Source organism: Bombina bombina, chromosome 6, assembly GCF_027579735.1.
Source record: "Bombina bombina isolate aBomBom1 chromosome 6, aBomBom1.pri, whole genome shotgun sequence".
Classification (NCBI taxonomy): Eukaryota; Metazoa; Chordata; class Amphibia; order Anura; family Bombinatoridae; genus Bombina; species Bombina bombina.
This window is the reverse complement of record NC_069504.1, coordinates 743527630-743547249: the sequence shown is the minus strand read 5'-3', so window position 1 is coordinate 743547249 and position 19620 is coordinate 743527630. Positions and strand designations below refer to the sequence as shown.

Sequence of the window (19620 nt, the reverse complement as noted above, 5' to 3'; positions counted from 1 at the left end):
GGGTGGAAGGTGAACGAAGGAAAGAGTTCTCTCTCCCCTCTCACAAGAGTTTCCTTCCTTGGAACTCTGATAGATTCAGTAGAAATGAAATTTTTTCTGACAGAGGTCAGGTTGTCAAAGCTTCTAACTTCCTGCCGTGCTCTTTATTCCACTTCTCAGCTATCCATATCCCAGGAGTAGAGAACTGGGAGGTGGATTTTCTAAGTCGGCAGACTTTTCATCCGGGGGAGTGGGAGCTCCATCCGGAGGTATTTGCCCAGTTGATTCAACTATGGGGCAAACAAGAACTGGATCTCATGGCGTCTCGTCAGAACGCCAAGCTTCCTTGTTACGGGTCCAGGTCCAGGGATCCCAAGGCAGCGCTGATAGATGCTCTAGCAGCGCCCTGGTCCTTCAGCCTGGCTTATGTGTTTCCACCGTTTCCTCTGCTCCCTCGTCTGATTGCCAAGATCAAGCAGGAGAGAGCTTCGGTGATCTTGATAGCTCCTGCTGGGCCACGCAGGACTTGGTATGCAGATCTGGTGGTCATGTCATCCTTTCCACCATGGACTCTGCCGCTAAGGCAGGACCTTCTACTTCAAGGTCCCTTCAAACATCCAAATCTAATTTCTCTGCGTCTGACTGCTTGGAGATTGAACGCTTAATTCTATCAAAGCGTGGTTTTTCTGAATCAGTCATTGATACCTTAATTCAGGTTCGAAAGCCTGTTACCAGGAAAATCTATCATAAGATATGGGGTAAATATCTTCATTGGTGTGAATCCAAGGGTTACTCATGGAGTAAAGTCAGGATTCCTAGGATATTCTCCTTTCTCCAAGAGGGATTGGAGAAGGGATTGTCAGCTAGTTCCTTAAAGGGACAGATTTCTGCTCTGTCTATTCTTTTGCACAAACGTCTGGCTGAGGTTCCAGACGTTTAGGCGTTTTGTCAGGCTTTGGTTAGAATCAAGCCTGTATTTAAACCTGTTGCTCCGCCATGGAGTTTAATTTTAGTTCTTAAATTTCTTCAAGGGGTTCCGTTTGAACCTTTGCATTCCATAGATATTAAACTTTTATCTTGGAAAGTTCTGTTTTTAGTAGCTATCTCCTCGGCTCGAAGAGTTTCGGAGTTATCTGCTTTACAGTGTGATTCCCCTTATCTGATTTTCCATGCACATAAGGTAGTTTTACGTACTAAACCTGGGTTTCTTCCTAAGGTGGTATCTAATAAGAATATCAATCAGGAGATTGTTGTTCCTTCACTATGTCCTAATCCTTCTTCAAAGAAGGCATGTCTATTACACAATCTTGATGTGGTTCGTGCTTTAAAGTTTTATTTACAAGCTACGAAGGATTTTCGTCAAACATTTGCTTTGTTTGTTGTCTACTCTGGACAGAGGAGAGGCCAAAAGGCTTCGGCAACTTCTCTTTCTTTTTGGCTGAGAAGCTTAATCCGTTTATCTTATGAGACTGCTGGTCAGCAGCCTCCTGAAAGAATTACAGCTCATTCCACTAGAGCGGTGGCTTCCACATGGGCTTTTAAAAATGAGGCCTCTGTTAAACAGATTTGCAAGGCGGCGACTTGGTCTTCGCTTCATACTTTTTCTAAATTCTACAAATTTGATACTTTTGCTTCTTCGGAGGCTATTTTTGGGAGAAAGGTCTTACAGGCAGTGGTGCCTTCCGTTTAAGCGCCTGCCTTGTCCCTCCCTTCATCCGTGTCCTAAAGCTTTGGTATTGGTATCCCACAAGTAATGGATGAACCCGTGGACTGGATACAACTTTACAAGAGAAAACTAAATTTATGCTTACCTGATAAATGTATTTCTCTTGTGGTGTATCCAGTGCACGGCCCGCCCTGTCATTTTAAGGCAGGTGTTTTTTATTTTTAAACTACAGTCACCACTGCACCCAATAGTTTCTCCTTTTTTCTTGCTTGTCTTCGGTCGAATGACTGGGGGTGGCAGTTAGGGGAGGAGCTATATAAACAGCTCTGCTGTGGGTGTCCTCTTGCAGCTTCCTGTTGGGAAGGAGAATATCCCACAAGTAATGGATGAACCCGTGGACTGGATACACCACAAGATAAATAAATTTATCAGGTAAGCATAAATTTTGTTTCCTTCTAAGATGACTTTTACTAGAAGCATTTTTGCCAAAACATGTATATTGCAAATATGTTTCCTTCTAAGATGTAATTCTTCGATGTGCATTTAAATTTTGACCGGAATGTCCCTTTAATGAGTTTGAGGTTCTAAGTTCTTTCTTACTTCATGTCTACTTTTATCTGTTTTATTAAGCTTTTCTAAACCTGCTGTTTCTTTTCAAATCCTAGACAATCAAGAAGGTTGGGACAGCAAGCTTGATGGCGATGACCATCTTGGAATATTATCAGAAAAGGAAATTGAGCTCTTCCAAGATATCCAGGAGCAGGCACTACAGGTAGCTACCACACACGTTAATCTTTACTTTTTTATTCTATACTGTGTTCTTGCATTGTGCTTTCCACTTTTAAAAAAATTTTTTAGTATGTTATCTTATTTATTATTTTTTATAAGTAACTAAACAAGAAAAATAAATGCAGCATGATACATATAATACTTCAATCTATACAAATGAGACATTTACATTAAGCAAACGTATAAGAATTTTGAAAATTTCTGGGCATGAAGTCATAGCTTACAAAAGTTTACATAGATTACCCAGTGCATGATATAAAGAATATATAGAGAAAAGGTAAGAATAAAAAAGAGGAAGAAATAAATGAGACAGATGGAAATTAATAAGTCAAATACAGAAACCATTTCTCTTGTTAAGTGTATCCAGTCCACGGATCATCCATTACTTGTGGGATATTCTCCTTCCCAACAGGAAGTTGCAAGAGGATCACCCACAGCAGAGCTGCTATATAGCTCCTCCCCTCACTGCCATACCCAGTCATTCTCTTGCAACTCTCAACAAAGATGGACGTAGTAAGAGGGGAGTGGTGTATTATAGTTAGTTTTTTAACTTCAATCAAAAGTTTGTTATTTTTAAATGGTACCGGAGTGTACTGTTTATCTCAGGCAGTATTTAGAAGAAGAATCTGCCTGCATTTTCTATGATGTTAGCAGAAGTAACTAAGATCCATTGCTGTTCTCACATATTCTGAGGAGTGAGGTAACTTCAGAGAGGGAATGGCGTGCAGGTTTTCCTACAATAAGGTATGTGCAGTTAATATTTTTCTAGGGATGGAATTTGCTAGAAAAATGCTGCTGATGCCGGATTAATGTAAGTTAAGCCTTAAATGCAGTGATAGCTACTGGTATCAGGCGTATTAATAGAGATGCATACTCTTATAAAAATGTAATATAAAACGTTTGCTGGCATGTTTAATCGTTTTTATATGTGTTTGGTGACAAAAACTTATTGGGGCCTAGTTTTTTTCCACATGGCTGGCTTGATTTTTGCCTAGAAACAGTTTCCTGAAGCTTTCCACTGTTGCAATATGAGTGGAAGGGCCTATTTTAGTGCTTTTCTGTGCAGCTAAAAATACTGACAGAGACATTCAGCTTCCCTCTGGCATGATACAGGACATCTCTGAAGGGCTCAAAAGGCTTCAAAGTCGTGTTTGAGGAGGGTAACAATCACAGTAGACTGTGGCAGTTGTTGTGACTGTGTTTAAAAAACGTTTTTGTCATTTATTATTCTGTTTTTGTTATTAAGGGTTTAATCATCCATTTGCAAGTGGGTGCAATGCTCTGCTGACTTGTTACATACACTGTAAAACTTTTGTTAGTGTAACTGCCTTTTTTCACTGTTATTTCAAATTTTGTCAAAATTTGTTTCTCTTAAAGGCACAGTAACGTTTTTTTATATTGCTTGTTAACTTGCTTTAAAGTGTTTTCCAAGCTTGCTAGTCTCATTGCTAGTCTGTACAAACATGTCTGAAACAGAGGATACTTGTTCATTATGTTTAAAAGCCATGGTGGAGCCCCATAGGAGAATGTGTACTAAATGTATTGATTTCACCTTAAACAGTAAAGATCAGTCTTTATCTATAAAAGAATTGTCACCAGAGTGGTCTGTCGAGGGGGAAGTTATGCCGACTAACTCTCCCCACGTGTCGGACCCTTCGCCTCCCGCTCAAGGGACGCACGCTAATATGGCGCCAAGTACATCAGGGACGCCCATAGCGATTACTTTGCAGGACATGGCTGCAATCATGAATAATACCCTGTCAGAGGTAATATCCAGATTGCCTGAATTGAGAGGCAAGCGCGATAGCTCTGTGGTTAGACGAGATACAGAGCGCATAGATGCTGTAAGAGCCATGTCTGATACTGCGTCACAATATGCAGAACCTGAGGACGGAGAGCTTCAGTCTGTGGGTGACGTCTCTGAATCGAGGAGACCTGATTCAGAGATTTCTAATTTTAAATTTAAGCTTGAGAACCTCCGTGTATTGCTTGGGGAGGTATTAGCTGCTCTGAATGACTGTGACACAATTGCAGTGCCAGAGAAATTGTGTAGGCTGGATAAATACTATGCAGTGCCGGTGAGTACTGATGTTTTTCCAATACCTAAAAGGCTTACAGAAATTATTAGTAAGGAGTGGGATAGATCCGGTGTGCCCTTTTCCCCACCTCCTATATTTAGAAAAAAATTTTAATAGATGCCACTACACGGGACTTATGGCAGACTGTCCCTAAGGTGGAGGGAGCAGTTTCTACTTTAGCAAAGCGTACCTCTATCCCGGTTGAGGACAGTTCTGCTTTTTCAGATCCAATGGATAAAAAATTAGAGGGTTACCTTAAGAAAATGTTTATTCAACAAGGTTTTATTTTACAGCCCCTTGCATGCATTGCGTCTGTCACTGCTGCGGCGGCATTCTGGTTTGAGGCCCTGGAAGAGGCCATCCATACAGCTCCATTGACTGTAATTGTTGACAAGCTTAGAACTCTTAAGCTAGCTAACTCATTTGTTTCTGATGCCATTGTTCATTTGACTAAACTAACGGCTAAGAATTCCGGATTCGCCATGCAGGCGCGTAGGGCGCTATGGCTCAAATCCTGGTCAGCTGATGTGACTTCAAAGTCTAAATTACTCAACATTCCTTTCAAGGGGCAGACCTTATTCGGGCCTGGGTTGAAAGAAATTATTGCTGACATTACTGGAGGTAAGGGTCATACCCTTCCTCAGGACAGGGCCAAATCAAAGGCCAAACAGTCTAATTTTCGTGCCTTTCAAAAATTTTAAGGCAGGTGCAGCATCAACTTCCTCTGCTTCAAAACAAGAGGGAACTTTTGCTCAATCCAAGCAGGCCTGGAAACCTAACCAGTCCTGGAACAAGGGCAAGCAGGCCAGGAAGCCTGCTGCTGCCCCCAAGACAGCATGAAGGAATGGCCCCCTATCCGGAAACGGATCTAGTGGGGGGCAGACTTTCTCTCTTCGCCCAGGCGTGGGCAAGAGATGTTCAGGATCCCTGGGCGTTGGAGATCATATCTCAGGGATATCTTCTGGACTTCAAAGCTTCTCCTCCACAAGGGAGATTTCACCTTTCAAGATTATCTGCAAACCAGATAAAGGAAGAGGCATTCCTAAGCTGCGTACAAGATCTCCTTGTAATGGGAGTGATCCATCCAGTTCCGCGGACGGAACAAGGACAGGGGTTTTATTCAAATCTGTTTGTGGTTCCCAAAAAAGAGGGAACCTTCAGACCAATTTTGGATTTAAAGATCCTAAACAAATTCCTCAGAGTTCCGTCATTCAAGATGGAAACTATTCAAACCATTTTACCCATGATCCAAGAGGGTCAGTACATGACCACAGTGGACTTAAAGGGTGCCTACCTTCACATTCCGATTCACAAGAATCATCATCAGTTCCTGAGGTTTGCCTTTCTAGACAGGCATTACCAATTTGTAGCTCTTCCATTCGGGTTGGCTACAGCCCCAAGAATTTTTACAAAGGTTCTGGGCTCACTTCTGGCAGTCCTAAGACCGCGAGGCATAGCGGTGGCTCCTTACCTGGACGACATCCTGATACAGGCGTCAAGCTTTCAAATTGCCAAATCTCATACAGAGATAGTTCTGGCATTCCTGAGGTCGCATGGGTGGAAAGTGAACGAAGGAAAGAGTTCTCTATCTCCTCTCACAAGGGTTTCCTTCCTAGTGACTCTAATAGATTCTGTAGAAATGAAAATTTACCTGACGGAGTCCAGGTTATCTCAACTTCTAAATGCTTGCCGTGTTCTTCACTCCATTCCGCGCCCCACGGTGGCTCAGTGCATGGAAGTAATCGGCTTAATGGTAGCGGCAATGGACATAGTGACATTCGCATGCCTGCATCTCAGACCGCTGCAATTATGCATGCTCAGTCAGTGGAATGGGGATTACACAGATTTGTCCCCTCTACTAAATTTGGATCAGGAAACCAGAGATTCTCTTCTCTGGTGGTTATCTCGGGCCCATCTGTCCAAGGGTATGACCTTTCGCAGACCAGATTGGACAATTGTAACAACAGATGCCAGCCTTCTAGGTTGGGGTGCAGTCTGGAACTCCCTGAAGGCTCAGGGTTCATGGACTCAGGAGGAGAAACTCCTCCCAATAAATATTCTGGAGTTAAGAGCAATATTCAATGCTCTTCTAGCTTGGCCTCAGCTAGCAACACTGAGGTTCATCAGATTTCAGTCGGACAACATCACGACTGTGGCTTACATTAACCATCAAGGGGGAACCAGGAGTTCCCTAGCGATGTCAGAAGTCTCCAAGATAATTCGCTGGGCAGAGACTCACTCTTGCCACCTGTCAGCGATCCATATCCCAGGTGTAGAGAACTGGGAGGCGGATTTTCTAAGTCATCAGACTTTTCATCCGGGGGAATGGGAACTCCATCCGGAGGTGTTTGCTCAATTGGTTCTCCGTTGGGGCAAACCAGAATTGGATCTCATGGCGTCTCGCCAGAACGCCAAGCTTCCTTGTTACGGATCCAGGTCCAGGGACCCAGAAGCGGCACTGATAGATGCTCTAGCAATGCCTTGGTTCTTCAACCTGGCTTATGTGTTTCCACCGTTTCCTCTGCTCCCTCGTCTGATTGCCAAAATCAAACAGGAAAGAGCATCGGTGATATTGATAGCGCCTGCGTGGCCACGCAGGACCTGGTATGCAGACCTAGTGGACATGTCATCCTTTCCACCATGGACTCTGCCTCTGAGACAAGACCTTCTAATACAAGGTCCTTTCAATCATCCGAATCTACTTTCTCTGAGACTGACTGCATGGAGATTGAACGCTTGATCCTATCAAAGCGTGGCTTCTCCGAGTCAGTAATTGATACCTTAATACAGGCACGAAATCCTGTCACCTGGAAAATTTACCACAAGATATGGCGTAAATATCTTCATTGGTGTGAATCCAAGAATTACTCATGGAGTAGGGTTAGGATTCCTAGGATATTGTCCTTCCTCCATGAGGGTGTGGACAAAGGATTATCAGCTAGTTCTTTAAAGGGACAGATTTCTGCTCTGTCTATTCTTTTACACAAGCGTCTGGCAGAAGTTCCAGACGTTCAGGCATTTTGTCAGGCTTTAGTTGGAATTAAGCCTGTTTTTAAACCTGTTGCTCCTCCATGGAGCTTAAACTTGGTTCTTAAAGTTCTTCAAGGGGTTCCGTTTGAACCCCTTCATTCTATTGATATCAAACTTCTTTCATGGAAAGTTCTTTTTTCTGATGGCTATTTCCTCGGCTCGAAGAGTCTCTGAGTTATCTGCCTTACATTGTGATTCTCCTTATCTGATCTTTCATTCAGATAAAGTTGTTCTGCGTACAAAACCTGGGTTTTTACCTAAGGTAGTTTCTAACAAGAATATAAATCAAGAGATTGTTGTTCCATCATTATGTCCTAATCCTTCTTCAAAGAAGGAACGTCTTTTGCATAAATCTAGATGTAGTCTGTGCCTTGAAGTTTTACTTACAGGCTACTAAAGATTATCGCCAAACATCTAACCTGTTTGTTGTTTACTCTGGACAGAGGAGAGGTCAGAAGGCCTCGGCGACCTCTCTTTCTTTTTGGCTTCGGAGTATAATCTGTTTAGCCTATGAGACTGCTGGACAGCAGCCTCCTGAAAGGATTACAGCTCATTCTACTAGAGCTGTGGCTTCTACCTGGGCCTTTAAAAATGAGGCCTCTGTTGAACAGATTTGCAAGGCTGCAACTTGGTCTTCCCTTCATACTTTTTCCAAATTTTACAAATTTGATACTTTTGCTTCTTCGGAGGCTGTTTTTGGGAGAAAGGTTCTACAGGCAGTGGTTCCTTCCGTTTAAGTTCCTGCCTTGTCCCTCCCATCATCCGTGTACTTTAGCTTTGGTATTGGTATCCCACAAGTAATGGATGATCCGTGGACTGGATACACTTAACAAGAGAAAACATAATTTATGCTTACCTGATAAATTTATTTCTCTTGTAGTGTATCCAGTCCATGGCCCGCCCTGTCTTTTTCAGGCAGGTCTAAATTTTAATTAAACTACAGTCACCACTGCACCCTATGGTTTCTCCTTTCTCTGCTTGTTTCGGTCGAATGACTGGATATGGCAGTGAGGGGAGGAGCTATATAGCAGCTCTGCTGTGGGTGATCCACATGCAACTTCCTGTTGGGAAGGAGAATATCCCACAAGTAATGGATGATCCGTGGACTGGATACACTACAAGAGAAATAAATTTATCAGGTAAGCATAAATTGTTTTTTCCAAATTTTGTAATATCAAAGTCTTGTATTTGTCCCAATATAGATATATTACCACAAACTAAAAACTGATTAGTTGAAAGATAATGAATACCAAGGTGACCGGGGGAACGGTAGAACTCCCCATTTCCTTTTTAATATGAGGAGAGTCCACAGCATCATTCCTTACTGTTGGGAAATACTGAACCTGGCCACCAGGAGGAGGCAAAGACACCCCAACCAAAGGCTTACATACTCCCCCTACTTCCCTCATATCCCAGTCATTCTTTGCCTTTCGTCACAGGAGCTTGGCAGAGAAGTGTCAGAAGATTCAGAGTAGTTTCTTATGAAGAGTATCTACCCTTCGAAATGGGACTGGAGTTTTAAGTAGTCTTGTCAGCCTCTCAGTGAGAGCATTGGCGAATGTTAGTCTGGAGATGCAGGGAGAGTCTTTCTGCAAATCCATCCAGACTCATATTAACAGCTCCTAAGCAGTCAATGTTGACGAGTTTCACTGCCTGCTTCCATCACTCAAGTCCATGTCAGGAGCGATGCTACAAGACTGTCAAACTTGAGAGGCAGTGTTTCTGTTCCACCGCATAGATTCCGGTAAGATAGTTTCATTTTTTATTTTACACATATGATAACGCAAGAAGACAGGGTCACAGTGTGGCTCCTTTTATCTATATGGAATCAAGGGTTAATATCTCTGGAGGGGGATTATTGAACAGTGGGGATTAATCACTTAAATGTATTTGATTATGCTGCGACATGTGTGAGATGAGGCTCAGGCAGATGTTGGAATGTACAGGGTTTTTACTTTCGTTTTGGGAGCTGCGCTGGCTTGGCATACTTTTTTGCTATTATAGCAGGGGCAGTCCTGCGTTGCGCACCATGTTACTGGTTGTGCTCACTTATTTCCTCTTTCCTGACAGTTCGGTTTACTGGAGAAGAAGCGGTTTCTTTGTTTGTCCTGGGTCATAGGAAGTGGTGAGTGCCCCAGCCATTGAAGGTATAAAGGTGCAATTTTTTCTTACTAATCAATAGTCTGCTTTATAAGCGCAAGCTATGGAGGATTCTGATGCATTAGAGGGTACTCCCTCTTTACCCAAGTCTTATACCACCAGACTTTACTGAGCAGTTACAAACGGCAATGTCTGCAGCGTTTAGTGCTTCACCTCGTCCTGCTAAGCGCAAGCGAAAGGTCAAATATTGCTATCCTTCCCAGGGGTCATAAACTAGTTTATTGGATTTATCTGATACACGATTTCTTTTGCATGATGTACCGAGTCCACGGATTCATCCTTAGTTGTGGGATATTATCCTTCCTAACAGGAAGTGGCAAAGAGAGAACCACAGCAGAGCTGTCTATATAGCTCCCCCCTTAACTCCACCCCCCAGTCATTCTCTTTGCCGGGTCTAAGCAGGAAGGGTAAAGTGAAAGTGTTAAGCTGTTAGTTTAATTTTAACTACAATCAAGAGTTTGTTATTTTTAAATGGTACCGGTGTTGTACTTTTTACTCTCAGGCAGGACATAGATGAAGATTTCTGCCTGAAGGATTATGATCTTAGCATTTGTAACTAAGGTCCACTGCTGTTCCCACAGAAGCTGAGGAGTACAGGAAAACTTCAGTGTGAGGAACGGTTTCTTGCTATGCAGCAATGAGGTATGTTCAGTCATTTTTTCTGCAGAGACTGTGTTAACTCTGAAAGGCTGACAGTATCCCCATTAGGGGAAGGGGAAGCAGTAATCCTAGCGTGAAAGAGTTTTTACTAACTTGCATGAAGGGCTAAGTTTTTTGGGCACTTAGTTTGTTTTTTAAGAAAGTGACAAACGTTTGTGTGTTCTGGGAGTAACGTTTTTTTATGTTTATGGGAACGTTTGCTTGAGGGGTCATTTGGCTTATTTAGGGTTGTTATAAGCCACATGGTTTTCAAACATAGTTTGCTAGATTTGTGTAGGCCCCAGCAACATCAAGTGAGGTGGGCGGGGCCTATTTTTGGGCCTCAGTTGCACACTTAGTAATTCAGACAAGCAGCAAGCAACTTCTCCTGAGGTCCTGATAGTCTTCTGAGGGCCTTTTCGAAGCTTTAACCCCAGATTATTGTTCCTAAGAGCAGGTAGGGCCACAGCAGAGCTATGGCAAGGTGCTAATAGGGGTTTAACCGGTTTTTAGACTGATAGACTCAGTGGACATGAAAATATTTCTGACGGAGGTCAGGAAATCAAAGATTTTGTCCACCTGCCGAGCTCTTCACTACATTCCTCGGCCGTCAGTGGCTCAGTGTATGGAGATAATCGGTCTAATGGTAGCGGCAATGGACATAGTTCCGTTTGCTCGCTTGCATCTCAGACTACTGCAACTATGCATGCTCAATTAGTGGAATGGGGATTATGTGGATTTATCTCCTCAGATAAATCTGGATCAAGAGACCAGAGACTCTCTTCTTTGGTGGTTGTCACAGGATCATCTGTCCCAGGGAATGTGTTTCCGCAGGCCAGAATAGGTTATATTGACGACAGACGCCAGCCTTCTGGAATTCCCTAAAGGCTCAGGGTTTGTGGACTCGGGAGGAGGCTCTCCTACCGATAAATATTCTGGAATTAAGAGAGATATTCAATGCTCTCCAGGCATGGCCTCAACTGGCTTCGGCCAGATTCATCAGGTTTCAGTCGTACAAAATCACGACTGTGGCTTATATCAATCATCAGGGCGGAACAAGGAGTTCATTAGCGATGATAGAGGTCTCAAGGATAATTCAATGGGCAGAGGCTCACTCTTGCCATCTGTCAGCGATCTATATCCCAGGTGTAGAGAACTGGGAGGCAGACTTTCTAAGTAGTCAGACTTTTTTCATCCAGGGGAGTGGAACTCCATCCGGAGGTGTTTGCTCAACTGGTTAGTCTATGGGGCACACCAGAATTGGATCTGATGGCGTCTCGTCAGAACGCCAAACTTCCTCGTTACGGCTCCAGGTCAAGGGATCCTCAGGCAGTACTGATAGATGCTCTAGTAGTACCCTGGTCGTTCAACCTGGCTTATGTGTTTCCACCTTTCCCTCTCCTTCCGCGTCTGATTGCCAGAATCAAACAGGAGAGAGCATTGGTGATTTTGATAGCGCCTGCGTGGCCACGCAGGACTTGGTATGCAGAACCGGTGGACATGTCATCTCTTCCACCATGGTCTCTGCCTCTGAGACAGGACCTTCTGATTCAAGGTCCATTCAAGCATCCAAATCTAATTTCTCTGCAACTGACTGCTTGGAGATTGAACGCTTGATTCTATCAAATCGGGGTTTCTCTGAGTCAGTCAAAAATACCTTGATTCAGGCTCGAGAGCCTGTTACCAGGAAAATCTATCATTAGATATTTGCGTAAATATCTTTTTTGGTGCAAATCCAAAGGTTTCTCCGGGAACAAAATCAAGATTCCTAGGATTTTGTCTTTTCTCCAAGAGGGATTGGAGAAAGGATTGTCAGCTAGTTATCTAAAAGGACAGATATCTGTTCTGTCTATTTTGTTGCACAAGCGTCTGGCAGATGTTCCAGACGTTCAGGCTTTTTGTCAGGCTTTAGCTAGAATTAAGCCTGTGTTTAAATCTGTTGCTCCGCCATGGAGTCTACATTTAGTTCTTTCAGTTCTTCAGGGGGTTCCGTTTGAACCCATGCATTCCATAGATATGAAGCTTTTATCTTGCAAAGTTTTGTTCCTAGTTGCTCTCTCTTCAGCTCGAAGAGTTTCTGAACTATCTGCATTACAATGTGACTCGCCTTATCTTGTGTTCCATGCTAAGTTGGTTTTACGTACCAAGCCTGGGTTCCTACATAAGGTTGTTACTAACAGGAATATCAATCAGGAAATTGTTGTTCCTTCTCTGTGTCCTAATCCTTCTTGTAAGAAGGAATGTCTGTTGCACAACTTGGATGTGGTTCGTGCTTTGAAATTTTATTTGCAGGCAACCAAAGATTTTCGTCAAACATCTTCTTTGTTGTCTATTCTGGAAAGCATAGGGGTCAATAGGCTACGGCGACTTCTCTTTCCTTTTGGCTGAAAAGCATAATCCGTTTGGCTTATGAGACTGCTGGACAGCAGCCTCCTGAAAGGATTACAGCTCATGCTACTAGAGCGGTAGCTTCCACATGGGCTTTTAAAAATTATGCTTCTGTTGAACAGATTTGTAAGGCTGCGACTTGGTCTTTGCTTCATACCTTTTCCAAATTTTACAAATTTGATACTTTTGCTTCTTCGGAGGCTATTTTTGGGAGAGAGGTTTTGCAAGCAGTGGTGCCTTCCGTTTAGGTTCCTGTCTTGTCCCTCCCTTCATCCGTGTCCTAAAGCTTTGGTATTGGTATCCCACAAGTAAGGATGAATCCGTGGACTCGGTACATCATGCAAAAGAAAACAAAATGTATGCTTACGTGATAAATTTCGTTCTTTTTCGATGTACAGAGTGCACGGCCCGCCCTGTCTATTCAAGACAGATGGTATTTTTGATTAAAAACTTCAGTCACCTCTGCACCTTATAGTTTCTCCTTTTTCTTCATTGGCTTTCCTTCGAATGACTGGGGGGTGGAGTTAAGGGGGGAGCTATATAGACAGCTCTGCTGTGGTGCTCTCTTTGCCACTTCCTGTTAGGAAGGATAATATCCCACAAGTAAGGATGAATCCGTGGACTCGGTACATCGCAAAAGAAAGAAATTTATCAGGTAAGCATAAATTTTGTTTTATCCAATGATGAAGGGCCTCTGATATTTCAGAGGGGCTCTTTCTGGGTCGGAATCTGCGGCCTCCAAACCTCCAGCTGCGGAGGAACCAGACATTAGATTTAGGATTGAGCATTTACACTTTCTGTTGAAGGAAGTTTTATCTACGTTAGAGGTTCCAGAGCCCATATTGCCTGATGAACCTTTGATTCCTAAATTAGATAAAGTCTACAAGGACAGGGTTGTACCACAGACTTTCCCGGCTCCCGTAAAGATGGCGAACATTAAGAATTAATGGGAAAGGATTGGTTCTCCATTTTCCCCTTCTTCCTTTAAGAAATTGTTCCCGGTCCCGGACTCTCAATTGAAGTTGTGGGGTTCCATCCCCAAGGTGGATGGCGCTATCTCCACACTTGCTAAATGCACTACTATACTGCTTTAGGATAGTTCGTCTTTTAAAGAGCCCATGGATAAGAAGATAGAAACTCTGTTAAGAATTCTTAACTCTGTTAAGAATGATCGAGGTGGAGGGTGAGCAAAGAATTAAGGCCTTAAGGGTTGCTAAATTCTTTTATTTGTGATGCTAATATGCAAATTATTCGCCTGAATGCTAAGGCTTCAGGTTTTCTCTTGTTAAGTGTATTCAGTCCACGGGTCATCCATTACTTATGGGATATATTCCCTTCCCAACAGGAAGTTGCAAGAGGATCACACAAAGCAGAGCTGCTATATAGCTCCTCCCCTCACATGTCATATCCAGTCATTCTCTTGCAACCCTCAACATAGATGGAGGTCGTGAGAAGAGTTTGGTGTTTTATACTTAATTATTTCTTCAATCAAAAGTTTGTTATTTTTAAATGGCACCGGAGTGTGCTGTTTTTTTCTCAGGCAGTATTTGGAAGAAGAATCTGCCTGCGTTTTCTATGATCTTAGCAGAAGTAACTAAGATCCACTGGCTGTTCTCGCACATTCTGAGGAGTGGGGTAACTTCAGAAAGGAAATAGCGTGTGGGGTCTCCTGCAAATAAGGTATGTGCAGTAAAATATTTTTCTAAGGAATGGAATTGACTTAGAAATTACTGCTGATACCGATGTAATGTAAGTACAGCCTTAAATGCAGTGAAAGCGACTGGTATCAGTCTGATTAATGTATATGCAGTAAAGTAATTTTCTAAGGAATGGAATTTGACTAAGAAAATGCTACTAATACTGAAGTAATGTAATAAGCCTTAAAATGCAGTAGAAGGACTGGTATCAGGCTTATCAATAGAGATACATACTCTTTAAAAAAGGATGTTTAAAACGTTTGCTGGCATGTTTAATCATTTTTGTGAGGTACATTGGTGATAAAACTTATTGGGGCATGAATTTTTCCACATGGCTGACTTATATTTCTGCATAGAAACAGTTAACTGAGGCTCCCACTGTTGTAATAATGAGTGGGAGGGGCCTATTTTAGCGCTTTTTTGCGCAGTAAAAATTCAGTCTGTCTTCCTGCTTCTTCCTGCATGACCCAGGACATCTCTAGAGAGCTCAAAGGACTTCAAAAGTCATTTTTAAGGGAGGTAATCAGTCACAGCAGACCTGTGACAGTGTGTTTGACTGTGTTAAAGAACATTTTTTTCTCTATTGATTATCCATTTTGGATATTAAGGGGTTAATCATCCATTTGCAAGTGGGTGCAATGCTCTGCTAACTTAATACATTTACTGTGAAAATTTGGTTGCTATAACTGATTTGGTTCATTGTTATTTCAACTGTGACAGTTTTTTTTGTGCTTCTTAAAGGCGCAGTAGCGTTTTCTATATTGCTTGTAAATTTATTTTAAAGTGTTTTCCAAGCTTGCTAGTCTCATTGCTAGTCTGTTTAAACATGTCTGACACAGATGAATCTGTTTGTTCACTATGTTTGAAGGCCAGTGTGGAGCCCCATAGAAATATGTGTACTAAATGTATTGATTTCACTTTAAATAATAAAGGTCAGTCTTTATCTGTAAAGGAATTATCACCAGAAAACGAGGGGGAAGTTATGCCGACTAACTCTCCTCACGTGTCAGTACCTTCGCCTCCCGCTCAGGAGGCGCGTGATATTGTGGCGCCAAGTACATCAGAGACGCCCATACAAATCACTTTACAAGACATGGCTACTATTATGAATAATACCCTGACAGAAGTATTATCTAAATTGCCAGAATTAAGAGGCAAGCGCGATTGCTCTGGGATAAGGACAGAGCGCGCTGGTGCTGTGAGAGCCATGTCCGATACTGCGTCACAGTTTGCAGAACATGAGGACGGAGAGCTTCATTCTGCGGGTGACGGATCTGATCCAGGGAAACCGGATTCAGAGATCTCTAATTTTAAATTTAACCTTGAGAACCTCCATGTATTGCTAGGGGAGGTTTTAGCGGCTCTGAATGACTGTAACACAGTTGCAATTCCAGAGAAATTATGTAGGCTGGATAGATACTATGCGGTGCCGGTGTGTACTGACGTTTTTCCTATACCTAAGAGGCTTACAGAAATTATTAGCAAGGAGTGGGATAGACCCGGTGTGCCCTTTTCCCCACCTCCTATATTAAGGAAAATGTTTCCAATAGACGCCACTACACTGGACTTATGGCAGACGGTCCCTAAGGTGGAGGGAGCAGTTTCTACTTTAGCTAAGCGTACCACTATCCCGGTGGAGCATAGTTGTGCTTTTTCGGATCCAATGGATAAAAAATTAGAAGGTTACCTTAAGAAAATGTTTGTTCAACAAGGTTTTATCTTACAGCCCCTTGCATGCATTGCGCCTGTCACTGCTGCTGCGACATTCTGGTTTGAGTCTCTAGAAGAGACCATTCACACAGCTCCATTGGATGAAATTATGGACAAGCTTAAAGCACTTAAGCTAGCTAATGCATTTGTTTCTGATGCCATTGTACATTTAACTAAACTAACGGCTAAGAACTCCGGATTCGCCATCCAGGCGCGCAGAGTGCTATGGCTTAAATCCTGGTCAGCTGACGTGACTTCTAAATCTAAATTGCTTAATATTCCTTTCAAGGGGCAAACCTTATTCGGGCCCGGCTTGAAAGAAATTATCGCTGACATTACTGGAGGTAAGGGTCATACTCTTCCTCAGGACAGGGCCAAATCAAAGGCCAAACAGTCTAATTTTCGTGCCTTTCGAAACTTCAAGGCAGGAGCAGCATCAACTTCCTCCGCTCCAAAACAGGAAGGAACTGTTGCTCGTTACAGACAGGCCTGGAAAACTAACCAGTCCTGGAACAAGGGCAAGCAGGCCAGAAAACCTACTACTGCCCCTAAGACAGCATGAAGGGATGGCCCCCTATCCGGAAACGGATCTAGTAGGGGGCAGACTTTCTCTCTTCGCCCAGGCGTGGGCAAGAGATGTCCAGGATCCCTGGGCGTTGGAGATCATATCTCAGGGATATCTTCTGGACTTCAAAGCTTCTCCTCCACAAGGGAGATTTCATCTTTCAAGGTTATCAGCAAACCAAATAAAGAAAGAGGCATTTCTACGCTGTGTACAAGACCACCTAGTAATGGGGGTGATCCACCCAGTTCCGCGGACGGAACAAGGGCAAGGATTTTACTCAAATCTGTTTGTAGTTCCCAAGAAAGAGGGAACCTTCAGACCAATCTTGGATCTAAAGATCTTAAACAAATTCCTAAGAGTTCCATAATTCAAAATGGAAACTATTCGAACCATCCTACCAATGATTCAAGAGGGTCAGTACATGACCACAGTGGACTTAAAGGATGCCTACCTTCACAGACCAATTCACAAAGATCATTATCGGTACCTAAGATATGCCTTTCTAGACAGGCATTACCAGTTTGTAGCTCTTCCCTTCGGATTAGCTACGGCCCCGAAAATTTTTACAAAGGTTCTGGGCTCACTTCTGGCGGTTCTAAGACCGCGAGGCATAGCGGTGGCTCCGTATCTAGACGACATTCTGATACAAGCGTCAAGTTTTCAAATTGCCAAGTCTCATACAGAGATAGTTCTGGCATTTCTGAGGTCGCATTGGTGGAAGGTGAACGTGGAAAAGAGTTTTCTATTACCACTCACAAGAGTCTCCTTCCTAGGGACTCTTATAGATTCTGTAGAGATGAAAATTTACCTGACGGAGTCCAGGTTATCAAAACTTCTAAATGCTTGCCGTGTCCTTCATTCCATTCCACGCCCGTCAGTGGCTCAGTGCATGGAAGTAATCGGCTTAATGGTAGCGGCAATGGACATAGTGCCATTTGCGCGCCTGCATCTCAGACCGCTGCAATTATGCATGCTAAGTCAGTGGAATGGGGATTACTCAGATTTGTCCCCTCTACTACATCTGGATCAAGAGACCAGAGATTCTCTTCTCTGGTGGCTTTCTCGGGTCCATCTGTCCAAGGGTATGACCTTTCGCAGGCCAGATTGGACGATTGTAACAACAGATGCCAGCCTTCTAGGTTGGGGCGCAGTCTGGAACTCCCTGAAGGCTCAGGGATCGTGGACTCAGGAGGAGAAACTCCTCCCAATAAATATTCTGGAGTTAAGAGCAATATTCAATGCTCTTCTAGCTTGGCCTCAGTTGGCAACACTGAGGTTCATCAGATTTCAGTCGGACAACATCACGACTGTGGCTTACATCAACCATCAAGGGGGAACCAGGAGTTCCCTAGCGATGTTAGAAGTCTCAAGGATAATTCGCTGGGCCGAGTCTCACTCTTGCCACCTGTCAGCGATTTACATCTCAGGCGTGGAGAACTGGGAGGCGGACTTTCTAAGTCGCCAGACTTTTCATCCGGGGGAGTGGGAACTTCATCCGGAGGTGTTCGTTCAGCTGGTTCATCGTTGGGGCAAACCAGAACTGGATCTCATGGCGTCTCGCCAGAACGCCAAGCTTCCTCATTACGGATCCAGGTCCAGGGACCCGGGAGCGGCGCTGATGGATGCTCTAGCAGCCCCTTGGGTTTTCAACATGGCTTATGTGTTTCCACCGTTTTCGCTGCTGCCTCGACTGATTGCCAAGATCAAACAGGAGAGAGCATCGGTGATTCTGATAGCGCCTGCGTGGCCACGCAGGACCTGGTATGCAGACCTAGTGGACATGTCGTCCTGTCCACCATGGTCTCTGCCTCTGAGGCAGGACCTTCTAATACAAGGTCCTTTCAACATCCATATCTAATTTCTCTGAGGCTAACTGCATGGAGATTGAACGCTTGATCCTATCAAAGAGTGGCTTCTCGGAGTCAGTTATTGATACCTTAATACAGGCACGAAAGCCTGTTACCAGAAAAATTTACCATAAGATATGGCGTAAATATTTATATTGGTGCGAATCCAAGAGTTACTCATGGAGTAAGGTTAGGATTCCTAGGATATTGTCCTTTCTTCAAGAGGGTTTAGAAAAGGGCTTATCTGCTAGTTCGTTAAAGGGACAGATTTCTGCTCTGTCTATTCTTTTACACAAACGTCTGGCAGAAGTTCCAGACGTCCAGGCTTTTTGTCAGGCTTTGGCTAGGATTAAGCCTGTGTTTAAGACTGTTGCTCCGCCATGGAGCTTAAACTTGGTTCTTAAAGTTCTTCAAGGTGTTCCGTTTGAACCCCTTCATTCCATTGATATTAAGCTTTTATCTTGGAATGTTCTGTTTTTGATGGCTATTTCCTCGGCTCGAAGAGTCTCTGAGTTATCTGCCTTACATTGTGATTCTCCTTATCTGATTTTCCATTCAGACAAGGTAGTTCTGCGTACTAAACCTGGGTTTTTACCTAAGGTAGTTTCTAACAGGAATATCAATCAGGAGATTGTTGTTCCATCATTATGTCCTAATCCTTCTTCAAAGAAGGAACGACTTTTGCATAATCTGGACGTAGTCCGTGCCCTGAAGTTCTATTTACAGGCAACTAAAGATTTTCGTCAAACTTCTTCCTTGTTTGTCGTTTACTCTGGACAGAGGAGAGGTCAAAAAGCTTCGGCAACCTCTCTCTCCTTTTGGCTTCGTAGCATAATACGTTTAGCCTATGAGACTGCTGGACAGCAGCCCCCTGAAAGAATTACAGCTCATTCCACTAGAGCTGTGGCTTCCACCTGGGCCTTTAAGAATGAGGCCTCTGTTGAACAGATTTGCAAGGCTGCGACTTGGTCTTCGCTTCACACCTTTTCAAAATTTTACAAATTTGACACTTTTGCTTCTTCGGAGGCTGTTTTTGGGAGAAAGGTTCTTCAGGCAGTGGTTCCTTCCGTTT

General features: G+C 43.4%; 1 protein-coding gene across 1 annotated transcript in view; it reads left to right on the top strand.

Annotated features, from left to right (window-relative positions):
* KAT6A (lysine acetyltransferase 6A) overlaps positions 1 to 19620 on the top strand; it is a 646904-nt gene that overhangs the window by 334867 nt on the left and 292417 nt on the right. Inside the window, 1 exon segment of the mRNA XM_053719413.1 lies at positions 2311 to 2417. Coding sequence (XP_053575388.1) covers positions 2311 to 2417 — 107 coding nt within the window.